Here is a 14,638-nt window from a genome sequence, read left to right as displayed (position 1 = left end):
TCCAGAGTGTTAAATTAGTCTCAACATCACATATCAATGGTGGCAAAGGTGGGACTTCCTGAAGCATGAGAGGGCTTTCTCTCTGTCTCTTCGTGACACAGCCTTGTCATATCTGCCAGCTTTTGTTAGGGCTGCTTTTAATTGTAGATGCTCTGGTGTCCTAGACTACTTGGAATGTCAAATAATATTTTAGGCTCTTTTTGAATGTTCTAGTAGACTGGCAGAATGGGAGAAAAATAATTTTCAGGGGTAATCCAACAAATCTCAGTCCTTTGGCCTCCATACATTAATAACACCAGTACAATTTGCTGGTATTCTGTCTGTAATAAAATAGGGATTGCCAAACAAATTTGCATCACTGTAATTTTCTGCTAGTTCAAGAACAAAGCAATTGAAAGACCTCTAAGTCTTTGAGATCTAACAAGATTTTATTTTTATACAAAGGAATGGCTTCAAAAGTTCACTGGAATCCAGTAAAAGGCCAAGGAGTTGCACAAGCTGCTCTGGACAGTAAACTTGTTTCCTGACTTCCCTTCACTTAGCTACAGCTTTCCTCCAAGGTACAGATTGCGTAAGGACATGTTGGCTCCCCCCCGCCCCCCAGCACAGATTTAATCTCATTTCTTGGAACAGCGGGAAAGCTGCAGCCGCAGGTAAATCAGTAGCGCCGTCCCTGTGACACCAGCAGATAAACCAAACCATGGGCGGTGGCCCCCTAAAAGTGCACGGGAAAGCGCACATGCGTATTCCTCAGCTCAGCCAGCTGGACAGGAATTTCTGGCCCTTCCCATCACCGGCACTGGACAGGTACAAAACCACCTGAAGGCAACGCAGATAGAGCCTCTCTCCCCCACACCCAGTGTTTTTTTCTTTCTTATAGTTCCGCCTCTTATTTTTCATTGGTTTGTCCCACTGCTCAAGAGGAAGTGTATGCGATGTGCGTTAGGAGGAAAAAGTTTTGTTTGTAAGCTTAGCAAAGAAGAGGGGGAGGATTGATGGAACGCGGATATCTTCGTGTCGTGCGTGCGGCTCGGTTGGGAGTTCCTCGCACGGTGTTTACTGTATTGTTAGCCCCTCCTGCAAAAGGGCGCGAGCTTCTTTGCCCCTTGCGCGAACGCGGAGCGGGGCCAGCTTCCCGAGGATCGTTCACTCCTTTGCTCAGTCAGCGAGTGAGTGCGCGGCAGCCGCAGCCAGCAACTACTGTAAAAAGAGCCTCCTTTCGCTCCTCCTCCTTTTCTCCCCGCTCCCCAATCTTGGAATTGCCTCAGTCTTTCGGCATGGGTAGAGGTTGAGAGACTGGAAGCAAAAAGAGAAAGGTATTGCTGAGCAGAGTTAGCGAGGAAGCGACCGAGAAAAAACCCAGCTAATAGACTCACGCTCTGGGACCACAGTCTAGCTTTGCCGAGCGCGCTCGCTCCGGATTGTTGCCGCATACACTCAGGATGGGGCACGGGAATCACCGATCTCCGGGAGTTTCAGCTACTGGCGAGGAATCTTTCGGGGCGAGACGGGTCCCTACCGCTGCTGTCCTCTTCGCTTTGCTGTTGAGCACCTTTAGCTCCGCTATAGACCAAAAGAAAGGTAAGTGAGGAGAGAAGAAGCAACTCACCCACTTTGCACATGTGAATTTGGCCAAGAAAGGGACTGGGCTGAAGCCTGGAATCTGTTTTCTGGATGTATGGCGAAAGAGCTGTAATTCAGGAGCACACTTTGCACATGTTTGGTTATGTTCAGGCGAGTATAATTTCCTGCCATCTCTGTATTTCATACGTGATTAAAGGGATTCATTGACTTTACCACTATAAAGTTACTCTGGTCACACTGTAAATGGTGAGTTAATATAATAATATCTTTTCTTCAGAGGATATTTTGAGATTTTCTTTTGTGCATTAAGTGCTTCGTTGCTGTATCTGATCCTGGTTATCAAACATGTAAGCTTCAGGAATAACTCTTGATACTTATTAAATGCTGAATGATGGAAGAGGCCCAAATAGAACAAATACTCCTCTTACCCCTTCCCATTTTAGTGACTTCAGGCTTTGGAAGGTGAGCTTAACACTCTAATGAAGGTGACAAGTCAACAGAAGAAGCACAAAGTCAATCTTGACAAAGTCAATCTTCCCATTGTTTTCAGTTTTTTGGCTAGCACAATCACAGAAAATTATTAGGAAGCAAGAACAGCTTTTTTTTTAATTTTAAAGACTCACATTTAATTGAATGGTGAGGTATATGTGTGTCATGTGTCCTAAACTCAAAATTTGTTCTAGGCTTCATAAATATTTTTTATACTTCATTGGATTATAATTTTTTGTAATTATATTGCTGCAAGTAGTCTATTAAAGTTTAGATGCAAGATTCTCCTGGTTATTATTCTGAAGATATAACCAAAAGCTTCAAGGCACTCCTCCTTTTTAAAAGAGTAAATCTCAAGTCCTTGAAAATTCAACAGGTATTAGAACTTGGCAGAAGAGACTGACCCTTTGTTTATATGACCCCTGTAAAAGGCTGATGTGTGAGTTTCACAAGAGTGTACATACTCTGTACAGAAGTATTGCTGAAAAATTATCGTGCTCTTCCTGTAACTTGGAGAAAACCACCAGTGATTCATAGGAATGTCTGACCCCAAGAATAGAATTCTGTACAGTCTTGAAATTATAACTGCAAAATGTGTTTTTTGATTGATTTTTAAAATAAACCTTTCACTACTAGGTGCTTTTTATTTTTCTAAAATGTAGTTAAATGCAAAGTAGTGAAATAAATAGTTATATCATGGTCTGGGAAGGGAAGGGAAGGGAAGGAAAAAAGAAAATGTTGTTCCCAGCCAAAATAATTTTTCAGATTAACTTGGTTGAGAGCCATTTTTATCTTCTGCTGAATTTGGCTTGATGTGTTTTCAGGCAATACTTTCTTCTCCCTTCACCTAGCCTACAGTTAAGTCTGTGAAGAAAGTTTTTTTTTTTTTGGTTGCTGCTGTTGTTAAAGAAGTTAAAGTATCAGGGAAGTAGTTGAAAGGATTCCTGTAATTTATATGTTGGCCTCTCGATGGTTTTCTGTCTGCTTTTTAATTTCTTTCACTTTTATGAAGTTTTGAGAACAAGCAACCAGTTTGGGTTCCAGGCAAATCATCTTTATTTTGGAAGTTTTCTAATGGAGTTTTTCCTTTTTTTTCCCTTTTCGTTGCCTCTTTTCTGAGTGAGGGAAAAAAGTTGTAGCTTAGAAAATATGCTATGTGAACTAAACAATTTAAATATTTAAATAGCGATTGAAATATTTCATGACTTGAGTAAATAAAACCATCTTGATAAAGAAAAACACCTCTCTGAATAGGTGATTGCTCAATCTTAAAATCAAGAAGCTTCATTTGATCAACTCTGAAGAGCAAGTTTATACCTGCCAGTGATGTAATTGGGGCAGGGTTGGGTTTTCTTCCTTTATGCAATGCACATAGGTGTGAGTTGAATTGAGATGGATAAGTGACTTGAATTGAGAACTTGGGAGGAAAAAATGAAAGGAAAAGAAACATTTAGAATAGAATTTACAATATTGTGAAGCGGTAATCACAATGTTATCTCTGTTAACTGCTTGGTCTCGGAAATATAACCAAACATAACAAATATTTTAAACAACTGTCATTATTCATGGGATCATGGAAATGTAAATTTGCCATCAATTTGGCGACCTGGTTCATTTTGTAGCATTTTGAAAGAGCAGTATTCTTCATAAAACTTTGCATAGCTTGACCCTTTAAGAAAAGCCTTGAACTCTTGGCTCATTCAATAGAGTGATTTGTATCTTCACTTGTGATTCTGATTTGAACTGATTTATTGGTAATTATTGTGTTGTTTTCTTGATATGGATTCTTAATGCTGTGCTATTATTTTTCTGTTTCTGTGTTGTATTCATTTATTATATGTCAGGTAGAGTTGAGAATTACTAAATAAATAAATATTTGCTTTTCTTTAGTTTTGGTTTTGTATTAATGTTTATTATACATTGTATAATACTCCTGAAGACTGAAACCTGCACATCATATTTTATAAATAACATTAAAAATAGCACAAGTCTTTGCTGCAAGGAGCTTATAATCAAAACTTACCACTTCAAGTAAAAAAAAAGGACAATAAAAACATAAGCGAATAAGGAGAGTTAAACAATAAGCTTCATGGAAAGCTAATTAATAATGATTAGGGAACTGCAATTCAATGAAATGCATAATGGAATCTTCTCCTCAAATCTATACCTGCTTCCTTTCCTAAGGAAGAGACAAAAAATGATAGATTATAGCTGTATTTGTTTCTACGGCTACTAAAATGATAAAAGGTTTTTAAGTATCTGATTATGGGGTAAGTGTTTCTATGCTACAGTAAACGTTCCAATCTTATTTGCTTGAAATGTTTAATTTTGATAAAATGATTGATCAATATAATATTAAATATAATAAGACCAACAGGAGATATGAATATAGAGAAGTATTCAATAAGGTTGAAATATATAATGTTTTCTCTTTTTTCAGTTTTTGAGTTGTCCAGTATCAGTATCAGCACAAATGAAAAGCAATACTTCATGGATGAATCATTGATTTAACTTTCTTCAGATATACTGGGACTGTAGGGGAAGACTGTAGTATCGCAAAATTTATGATGATACAGTGTCTGTTAATTTAGAGCAGCTCATCAATCCCCTTATAAAGCTTCAGTTTGAACATTAACTCTCCAACATTTAGTGTATGAAAATAATGTAATAAATACCACTTTAACTAATACCTATGTTCCAATTATTACTATTAATAATAATTGGAAAATATTTGTTAGGTCGATAAAAATGCCACATCCAATCTAAACATCTGGCTGACTGCATCCAATCACATAACAAGAATAATTAATAGTTCCATCTTCCCTGGGTCATCATAATGACCACTTTGGAAAATCTTGGTTTAGAAGTTGTTAAGAGGTCAGGTGAATATGCCATGAATATGTCATGTTTTTATGTATCATATTTCAACTTTTGATATTTTTGATCAGTTAATACTCTTAATTCTTGGTTGGTTGATACTGAATCCATTGAATCCAATGCCGGTGGATAAAGTGAACAGTAATACTCTTATCTTTCCTGAGCAACTCCAGTGGACATTCAGATCTACAGAGGGGACTTACTGGAACATACTGGGAGATTTTCTAGAAAAGAAAATGATTCATCAGATTTCTACTGGGATAAATGTAAGATCAGTTGTAGAATTTGGATTTTACTTAGAAATCTGTTGAATGCAAAACTTCAAATTGTTTTACAAAGGGATTTTATATTATGGGTAAAATGCACATTAAATATAAATGAACTATATATCATAAATGCCAGCTATATCAAACATCTTCAAATTATACAGCAAGAGGCTTGCTCTCTTGAAAATGCTGATCTCAGTAGCAAAATTTAATACAATAGTTCAAACTCTATTAAAAATCAAAACTGCAAGTACACTATTTTTCTCAATTCAATGTATTATAAGAGATGCGTATATACATCAACTTCCATTTCTCCAACAATAAACAAACAAACCTTTGCTTGCATTCTTGGGGGAAGTGGGAGAGAAAGGCAAAAAGGTTAAAAATGTGTATGCATCACCCTTTCATAAATATATCATTTGAGCTTAAGTATTCTTATCAAATTTTACTTCAAAGTAAAATTTTAAATTACATAATACTTCTTTGAAAAAGTACAAATAAGCAGTCTTTAAATCTGTAATTTTACGTATTGTGTTCAAACTTTTTTTTTTCACTAGAGAATGTAATCACAAAGAATTCCACTAATATAATCAAATTATGATCATAGAGAGAGATGAAAATACAAAGGGAGATTAACTCAAAATATGTAGCATTGTTGGATTTTCCACCACCCAATTAAAGTATAATTAAGAGAATCACTTAAAGAGGGCAAGGTATTTTTCTTTGTGTTTCAAACTATAAGGGAAATATTTTTTCTTACAATTCAATATTGATCATATGCAAAACAAACTTTTTAATTTTGCTGTAGATTTCTAATGCATATACAAAAACACACAATCTTAAAGGTAATAATTTTAGAAGAAATTCATATTTAATCCAATTTTGCACTTTGTGAATGCAAAATATATACAGTGGATACCCAGAGAGCGCTGAATTTCACTTTTGATTTCATTTCAGGACCTACTCTACAAAAGTAATGTGAAGTTTATTTAATTTTAATTCTACTTAAATTTAATTTAATTTTAATACAATTAATACAATTTATTTTGAGTCATGTGTTAAATAATCTTTCCCCTTTGTTATATTAAAAATTAAACGTTAACATTTTTAGAAATCCTTAGGGGCTGGACCTAAGGTTTTTATTGACTGACTAGGTTTCATCTAGGGAATTTATGAAGTGTTGAGTTCCATTCCTTTAATTTGAGTAGTCAATATTGGTGAGTTGACCCTCCAAAGTGATTTGTGTATATCAATGTCCTACAACATAGAAAAATAGATCCCCATTACAAATCTCAAGGTTTATTAAAATAATATGGCTAGCAGGACTTGAAAATCTTAACCTGAACTACTATATTAAACACTGCCTTTATGAAGAAATATGTTTAAGATTTTGCTGAAGCTTTGATAAATCTTGGTTTCAGTAAACTCAATAAAAATAGGGAAGGTATCATTTTTGCTGTAAAACAGCAAATTGAAATAGAACATAATTTCAAAATCTGAAACTTTCTTTCAACATTTGTGCATCCCTTTTATTGGAACTTATTTTCTGCATTCTGCTCATTTTTTCCTTTAATTTAGATACTCTAGATAACAGTATATAAAAACCAAAAATATATAGTGATAAGCTATGCTTTTAAAAAATTATCTGATGGGATATTGTAACCCCCTCTCCAATCCATAGCTATGCAAGGTTTGATTTATTTGCTCATTTAAATTTTTCAATATTAAACTAAAAGCTTAATTTGAACTGATAAACCTATCAATAAGCAACAATAAAGCAGATAATATAAAAGTTAAAACAGACATCAGTATACAAATCAATAAGATTCAGGAAGTGAACATCAGCTTCTAAAATAGGTCTTCTGTAATAGTTAAAAATAACCAAATAGTAAACACTATACATTAATGGAAAGGGAATTCTACAGCACTGGACTTGCTGCAGAGAAACCTCTGGTCCTTTTTGACGTCAGTTGGTCTTTCTTGGCAATACTCTCAGAATGCCCTTAGTTAATAAGTAGCATTCTCAGTTGCATAACTTGTTTTAATCAAGTTCATTAGAATGTTAAAATAAAATCTGATAGGATCCTTAATCATCATCATCTTTTCCTCCTCCTCCTCCTCCTCCTCCTCCTCTCTCCCCCCGCCACCTCCTCCTCCTGGATCTAGATCAAACTTTAAACTGCCAAACATCAGCCGGTCTTTCTTGGCAATATTTTCAGAATATTGGTTAATATTCAGGATATTGGTTAATAAGTAGCATTCTCAGTCACATAACTTGTTTTAATCAAGTTCATCAGAATGTGAAAATAAACTCTGACAGGATCCATAATCATCATCTTCTCCTTCTCCCTTTTCCTCCTTCTTCCTCCTTCTTCTTCCTCCTCCTCCTCCTGGATCTAGATCAAACTGCCAGACATCAGCTGGTCTTTCTTGGTAATACTCTCAGAATGCCCTTGGTTAATAAGTAGCATTCTCAGTCGCATAACTTGTTTTAATCAAGTTCATTAGAATGTTAAAATAAACTCTGATAGGATGCATATTCATCATCATCTTCCTTCTTTCTCTTCCTCCCATATCTAGGTCAAACTTTAAACTGTTGGAACAAATTCATTGCTTGATTATCTTTTTCAGAATCTTCTGATAGGTCTGTAGTTTCCTGGATCCATTTTTCCCCCTTTTTTGAAGATGGGAACTACATCAGCCCTTTTCCAGTTATCTGGTAGTTCCCCAGGATCTTTGAAAGATATGGTTCAGTGGTTCTGAAATCAGATCTGCTAATTCCTTCAGAACCTTGGGGTATAATCCATTTGGTTCCGGTGATTTGAACTCATCACAGTGGATATGTGTTCTCTTACTATTTTCTTGCTTATTTTGACTTACATTCCTAATCTGCATTTTACAGGATTTGTTTGATAGTCTGGATTTTTTTTTACTTTTGTGTAAACACAGATGAAAAAATTAATTAAGCAGGTCTACTTTCTTCCTGTTGCTTATCAGGGTTTTTTTTTCCTTTCCCCCATTAATGAACTAATCATGTCCTTGACTTTTCTTTTTTTTATATATATATGTTGAAAGAAAGCTGGGGGGTTGGTTGGTTATTTTTTACTTTTGTCATAAGCCTTAGTTCATTTTGAATCTTAACTTTCCTGACTTCATCTTCACAGGTTCAGGTTATTTGCTGATACTTTGCCTTAGTTACGTGCCCCTCTTTCCACTTTTTATATTGTCCTTTTTGTCTTCCAATTTATCAGAGAATTTTTTGTGCAAAAACTAGACTTCTGCTGGTTTCTTTTAAGATCTCTTATTTTTCTTCTTTATTGGAATTGTGCCAGACTGGGCTTTTATAATCTCACTTTTCAAAATTTCCCAAGCTTCTTGGTTTGTTTTCCCCTTGAGAATTTTCATCTATGGAATCTTTTCCAAGCTCTCTCTAAGTTTATTGAAATCAGCTCTCTTAAATCTTAGACTCTAATTTGACTTTGTTCTATTGCTTGTGCTTGCATAACATTGAATTCCAATACTGTATGATCATTCATCCTAAGGTTCCTATAACTTCAATGCCTTCTATCATTTCATCTCTGTTAATGAAAATTAAGTCCAGTGTGGCTGACCGTCTAGTTTTCTTTTCCACCTTTCAGGAGAATTGTCTGTTAGGTTTGTCAGGTATCTGTTCCATTGGGTGCAGAATTTGTCTCCCAGTTGATGTCAGGTTAGTTAAAGTCCCCTATTATTATGGTGGTGTACTTTGCACACATAGCAAAAGATTCATCTATTTCCTTTGTTTGGTTAGATGGCCTGTAATATACACATATAGCAATGTCATGATTTTTCCTTTTATATTGACCCAAATGCAATTAAGATGGTTTTTATCATTGTTTTGCTGTATTTCTGTAGAGATGGGCCATTCAGTTACCCTAATTCTAACCCGAATAAAAGGATTAAAGGGTTGTAAAAAGAAAATACTAATACTTTATGCATTGGTGTATCATCATTTGAGTCCTTTTTGACTGACTTGTGTTTGTTTTCTACATAACCTGTTTTGTGTCTGAGTTCCCTTTCATCCTTATAACCTGTTTGATTAGTGCATGTGGTATGGCACACACAATCAAAAGCTTGGTTTTTCTTAACGGCAATCTTAATATTCTTAACAGCAATCTTAATATTCTTAACCTCTATGTTAGATAGACACTGAAAGATTTTAGATTGCTAGTGACATAAATGTTCTCTATCAATTAACTCTCTGTCCCCATTATTCAGTTTTAATGTTTCTCCAAAAAACTCCTGGATTTAGTACTAAGTAACTCAGTCCCTTTCTGTGATGGTTGTAAACCATCTCTTAGCATAGCTTTTCATCAGACCAACTGCAAACATCACAAATAACATAGCCAAACCTTCTACTTTACACCACTCCTTTAGCTACACATTGAATTCCACTATATGCTGACCTTTCCCTTTTTATTCCTTATATACAGGTGAAACTTCTTAAAAGATAAGACTATAACCTATCCTGTTAAGTTCCTTCCCAAGCTGTGGAAATCATTCTGCACAGAAAATACCTACATCTTTTTCAGATAGGTTGTTAGTGTCAAGATGCAAAAAACATCATCATCATCACTGTACCTTACTAGCACTCTTGACTATCTTAACAACACACCCCTTTCTCTGCTGGCAGTAACATAAGGCAGACATCTCACCTTTTTTCAAGACCTCCACATTGTTTCCTAAATTGACACTTCTTATAATTGAGTCACCAATCAAAAGGTGACTTCTCTTTTTAGATATCTTAGACAGCTCACATGATTGATTTGCAGTACCTGATTCACATGTTCCCTTATCCAAAACAACTTCTTCCCCTAATCATCACCATCATTATAGACAACTGAACCTGCCACCTTAGTATTTATATAAAATTCAGCAAGGGCACTATATCTATTATTGAGAGACACACTAAAAGTTTTGTGTTTATGGTCCACAGTTCTCTCTTTGCCAAATCCAATAGGTGTTCATTCAATCCCTCTCTTGCAATGACTTTGTAATAAGGGCATCTAATAGCAGGGCAGTTCAATAGAACACACTGCCTGAGTTTTATTTTTTTCAGCTTTTAGCTGAATACTCTTAACTTTCCAAATGAATCCAGTAATCATAACCTATATATAGTTCATGCAATCATGTCATAAGGTACCAGCTTTTGTTTACAATAAAAATCTATATTATATCACATTATATATGAAAATTAGTATTATTATGTTTAAGAAATCAATGTTGCAAGTTGAAACATGGAAGAAGTCTGTTCAGATCTGATCTTCTATGTCTTTTTCTTTGCAAGAAAATGAAAAGAAAAATTGTGTTCTCAAATAAGCACATATTCATATTTTTATCAATCTAATTGTCAATTTGCATACAGAGTTTTAAATTCTTATGATATGGCATAACTTTGTTCATCTTACAGTGTACTTTTTTACTCTTATTAAGTTCTTAATACAATAAAATTAAAATATGCTTTTAAATGTGATAAAATTTCTATCAATTAATTGAAGACAAATTTTGTCTAGATTTGCACACAATAATATACTTACTTCTGTTACTTCTCTTATAAAATGCTTATACCTTGTTATTTTATGTAGTGTTTTGAGCTTTTGCTTTACAAAAACCAAAGTGGTTTATAAATCTGAGTTAAAGGTAAACACTTGTGAATATCAGAATATCTTGTGGACATCTGGAAGCACTACAAAATGGTGGCTTTGGCATTCTTGACCATTGTTATTATCTGAGAAACTTATCACATATTTTAGTTGAGTATTTAAATTTAGCTTACTTCTTCCTAATAAGTCTTTGTTTATAGACTTGAAATTTTTTTGCCATTATGTAAGATACTTTCTCTCAAACAACCTTATCTTGCAACTAGTTTGATGTTTCTATGTAGTGTCCTGGGTAAACAATAGGGAATGGTTTAATAATTGCCTTTTTCCAGGATGTTTTTTTCCTATTTCCCAATCTAATCAATAGCTACATCATTTTCTGATGGTCTCCTAACCACATATTTTAAAAAATCTAATCCTGTTTATCTTTTTCAGAATAAACCAACTGCCTACTGTAACATTTCTGTAGAACCTTGTAGAAATCAAATGTGAACACCATTTTTAAATTGGAAAATACAAACTTGTATTGCATTGGAAAATATAAACTAATCCAACTGTATAGCAAAATAAGCAGAAGTTTATTTGCAGAAGTTTATTTGTGTTTGATAATAACATGGTCTTTCAAACTGGAGTTACAACATGGCAGTGTCTTCCACAATCAATAGACTTTGTTCTACTTAGATCTGAAAAATAAGCTTTAATGTCAGAGTGTGCACAGGGTTTCTCATATATTACAATGATACAACCCAGGAGCAAATACAGTAAGCAGGTTTATATTTACATATAATGGTTTTATACCTACAAAAACATATATACATCCAAGTACTTTGAGACAGGCCTTGAACAAACAGCAACCAGTAATTTACAGCACGGAAGCACACATGGAAAGAGAGATATGCCCTCACAGGGTCTCTCTTATATTTCAGCCTCTTAAAGCGGTAGTGGTTAAATAACCCTGCTGACTCATTGCTACCATTGCATCATCATTATATCATTACGGTATTACAGCATTACAGCAGCTGTTCAGCTATTAAATCATCATTACCCTGACACCATAACTTTTATTCGTTGTTGTAATTCCTATCATAAGAACTTAAAATGTCAGTTACCGTATTTATCTATAATTTTAGTCTTGTATCATATGTCTTCTTTATAAGAATCAAAATATGATGAAGAAGAATTATAATATTTATCAATTTGTTAGAATGTTTAGAACATTACAAATAAGCAAAAAAAAAAAAATCTTCCTCCTGAAATCTCTGTGATATGAGAATGATTTTTTTTCAACCTTTTTGTTGTCCAGGGGGAAATCTTATATTGCAAATTCCTGTGAGGCAGCTTCACTGCTCATTTAAATTCCTGGAAACTTGGCTTTCTATATGACTTTGAGGATTGTAGCGCTTTCAGTATTCAATTGCTTAATTTTTTTTTCAATTGCCTTAGCAAACTAGTAAGGCTGTAACTGTAAATGTAAGTAGTAATTAAAACAGTGATAGGCAATTTGAGCAAAGTCAGGAACTAAAATAAATATCTCTTTACTTAGTAAACCACATTCCATGATTTACTATATGATGCTAATAACAGACTTTTTTTAAAAAAAAGACACTTTTCCCTTTCTAATTTCATACCAATATTATATTATTAGAAATGGATCAGACATGTTGATAGCTGATATTTCTCATTATTAGAGTACATAAAGTTCAATTCAGATGTATAAAGTGACTAGAAGTTATAATTATATGTCAGAGTAATAAGCCTTGAGCAGGCTCTCTTCCTCCTGTTATATCTTTCATTTGAGGGAACAGACGTGAGCACTTTTTTTTTTGCAACGTCCTTTGAAAATGGCAAATAATACTTAAATTCAGGCCAATGACCTCTGCATTTATTTGATCTGTCTTTTATACTTCTTCAATAATGTTATGAAAGGTGTTGTACCAGGGATTTATTGATTAAGCAAAGATCTGATTGATCTCAAGAAAGTTGCTGTAATTGCTTGCATGTACATAGGTATCTTTCATTTGGCTATAGAAATGCCTAATATAATTTAATTGCAGAAAAGAAACATGACAAGGAAAAGTATTAAATGGCCAGTACATTAAAAAAAAATAGCAGGGAAAATGGATAATATCAAGACCTGGTAAAATGGCTAAAAGCAGGAAAGTTGAAAAAAGAGACAGAAGAGCTAATTCTGGCTGTACAAGATTAAGCCTTAAGAACAAATGCATATAAAACCAGAAATGAGAATAGAAAGCAAGTGCTGCCTCTGCAAAGAAGCTGAAGAAACAGTGGACCATTAATTGGCTGCTGCAAGAAGGTCATACAGACTGATTGCAAATAACAGCCTGATAAAGTAGCAACAATGGTATGTTGTATCTGCAAGATATATATTTTCTTGAAAACAAGACATGGTGGGATAATAAAATAGAGAAAGTAATAGAAACTGAAAAAGCTAAAGTGCTTTGGGACTTTACAATCCAAACAAACAGTTCCAGCCCAAGTGAAACTTAACAATTAAAAAAATCTGGATAGTACCTGGAGACAGCAGAATAGAAAAGAAAGCACTAGAGAAAAATCACAAAATACAAAGACTGCAAATAGAAGCAGACTATTGCAAAGGAAAGGAAAGGCAGTACCAATAGTAATAGGAATCTTTGGAGTGGAATCTTAAAATATCAGGAGCACCACTTAGCACTGATACCATTGGCACTGATAAATATAGGTGGACGATAGGTGGATAAAAATGCCAAATCCAGTCTAAACACCTGGCTGATTATGTGACCAACAATAAGAATAAGACTCCATGAGAAAAACAGGACTAGTTTACTACATGTAATATGAAGACTTGCACACAAACTGTTACAGTCTCCAAAGAGACTTGTTTATGGGACATATTTTAGAAAAGCAGAACAGTATAATAAGCCTGCTCTGTGATATGCACAGTCAGAATGGAAGGTGCAGTGTGGTCCCATAAGAACAGGGGTAAGGATTAAAAATTTCATAACAACCGGTTCTGTGGGCATGGGCATGACCTAATTTGTGGGCGTGGTTTGACGCTCATATGTCTGGGCAGGCGTGGCTTGCTGACTCGGTGTGGCTTGGTGGTCATGTGACTAGTTGGGCATGGCTTGTATGTAAATATTGTAAATATTTATGTAAATATTGATTTTTTTTTATAAAAAAAGAGCAACTTTTACCCAAAATCAGGCAAAGCAGGCAGGCAGATTGAGTTGCTCACAGAATCATAGATTTACTTAGAGATCTACCATTCTGCAGTCTGCTTCCTGAGTCTGCACTGAAAAATAGAAGCTTCAATCCTAAGGAAGGTTCAGCTCTGCTTTTAGATTAGCTAGAAAGGAAGAAATCCAATGATTTCCTGCTTTCTAGCTAATTTAAATCTCCTGGCACAGCAGAACAACTGATGGTCGGGAAAAAAGGAAAAATAGCAACTTACCAAATGCAGGCAAGTTTGATGGCGCGCATACCAAGGAGTGAGTGGGCAGGAAGGGAGAGGCAGGGCCAGCCAGTGGTGCAGTTGCCGGTTCTCCAAACTGGGCAGGATCATAACAACTGGTTCTATAGATCTAGACAGACCAGGTAGAATCCCACCCCTGCATAAGAACCACTTCTCACTAATATAGCTGCACTGGATGAGATTAAGTATTGTTTATGTGATATACTGTATTGTGGGTGTGTCTTTTGCATAATTTGTACAGGATGACCTAGCACTGAATGGGACAACTTGCCACAGCCAACTCGCCATGGCTGCAGTTGGTTTTTGAAAAT

At 34.9% G+C, this 14,638-nt stretch overlaps 1 protein-coding gene across 2 annotated transcripts in view; it reads left to right on the top strand.

Annotated features, from left to right (window-relative positions):
• Positions 1-686: 686 nt before the first annotated feature.
• The window catches only part of EGFR (epidermal growth factor receptor), a 205,848-nt gene continuing 191,896 nt past the window's right edge, over positions 687-14,638 (top strand). For both annotated transcript variants that reach the window (XM_026702290.2, XM_087916316.1), the window contains exon 1: positions 687-1,581. In XM_026702290.2, the coding sequence (XP_026558075.1) occupies positions 1,443-1,581 (139 nt within the window). In that variant the 5' untranslated portion in view covers positions 687-1,442. The remainder of the gene's footprint in view (positions 1,582-14,638) is intronic.

Source organism: Pseudonaja textilis, chromosome Z (assembly GCF_049901715.1).
Source record: "Pseudonaja textilis isolate UNSWEBS1 chromosome Z, rPseTex1.2, whole genome shotgun sequence".
In the NCBI taxonomy this organism is placed as follows: Eukaryota; Metazoa; Chordata; class Lepidosauria; order Squamata; family Elapidae; genus Pseudonaja; species Pseudonaja textilis.
The sequence above is the reverse complement of the archived record's forward strand: the minus strand, read 5'-3'. Positions and strand labels throughout refer to the sequence as shown.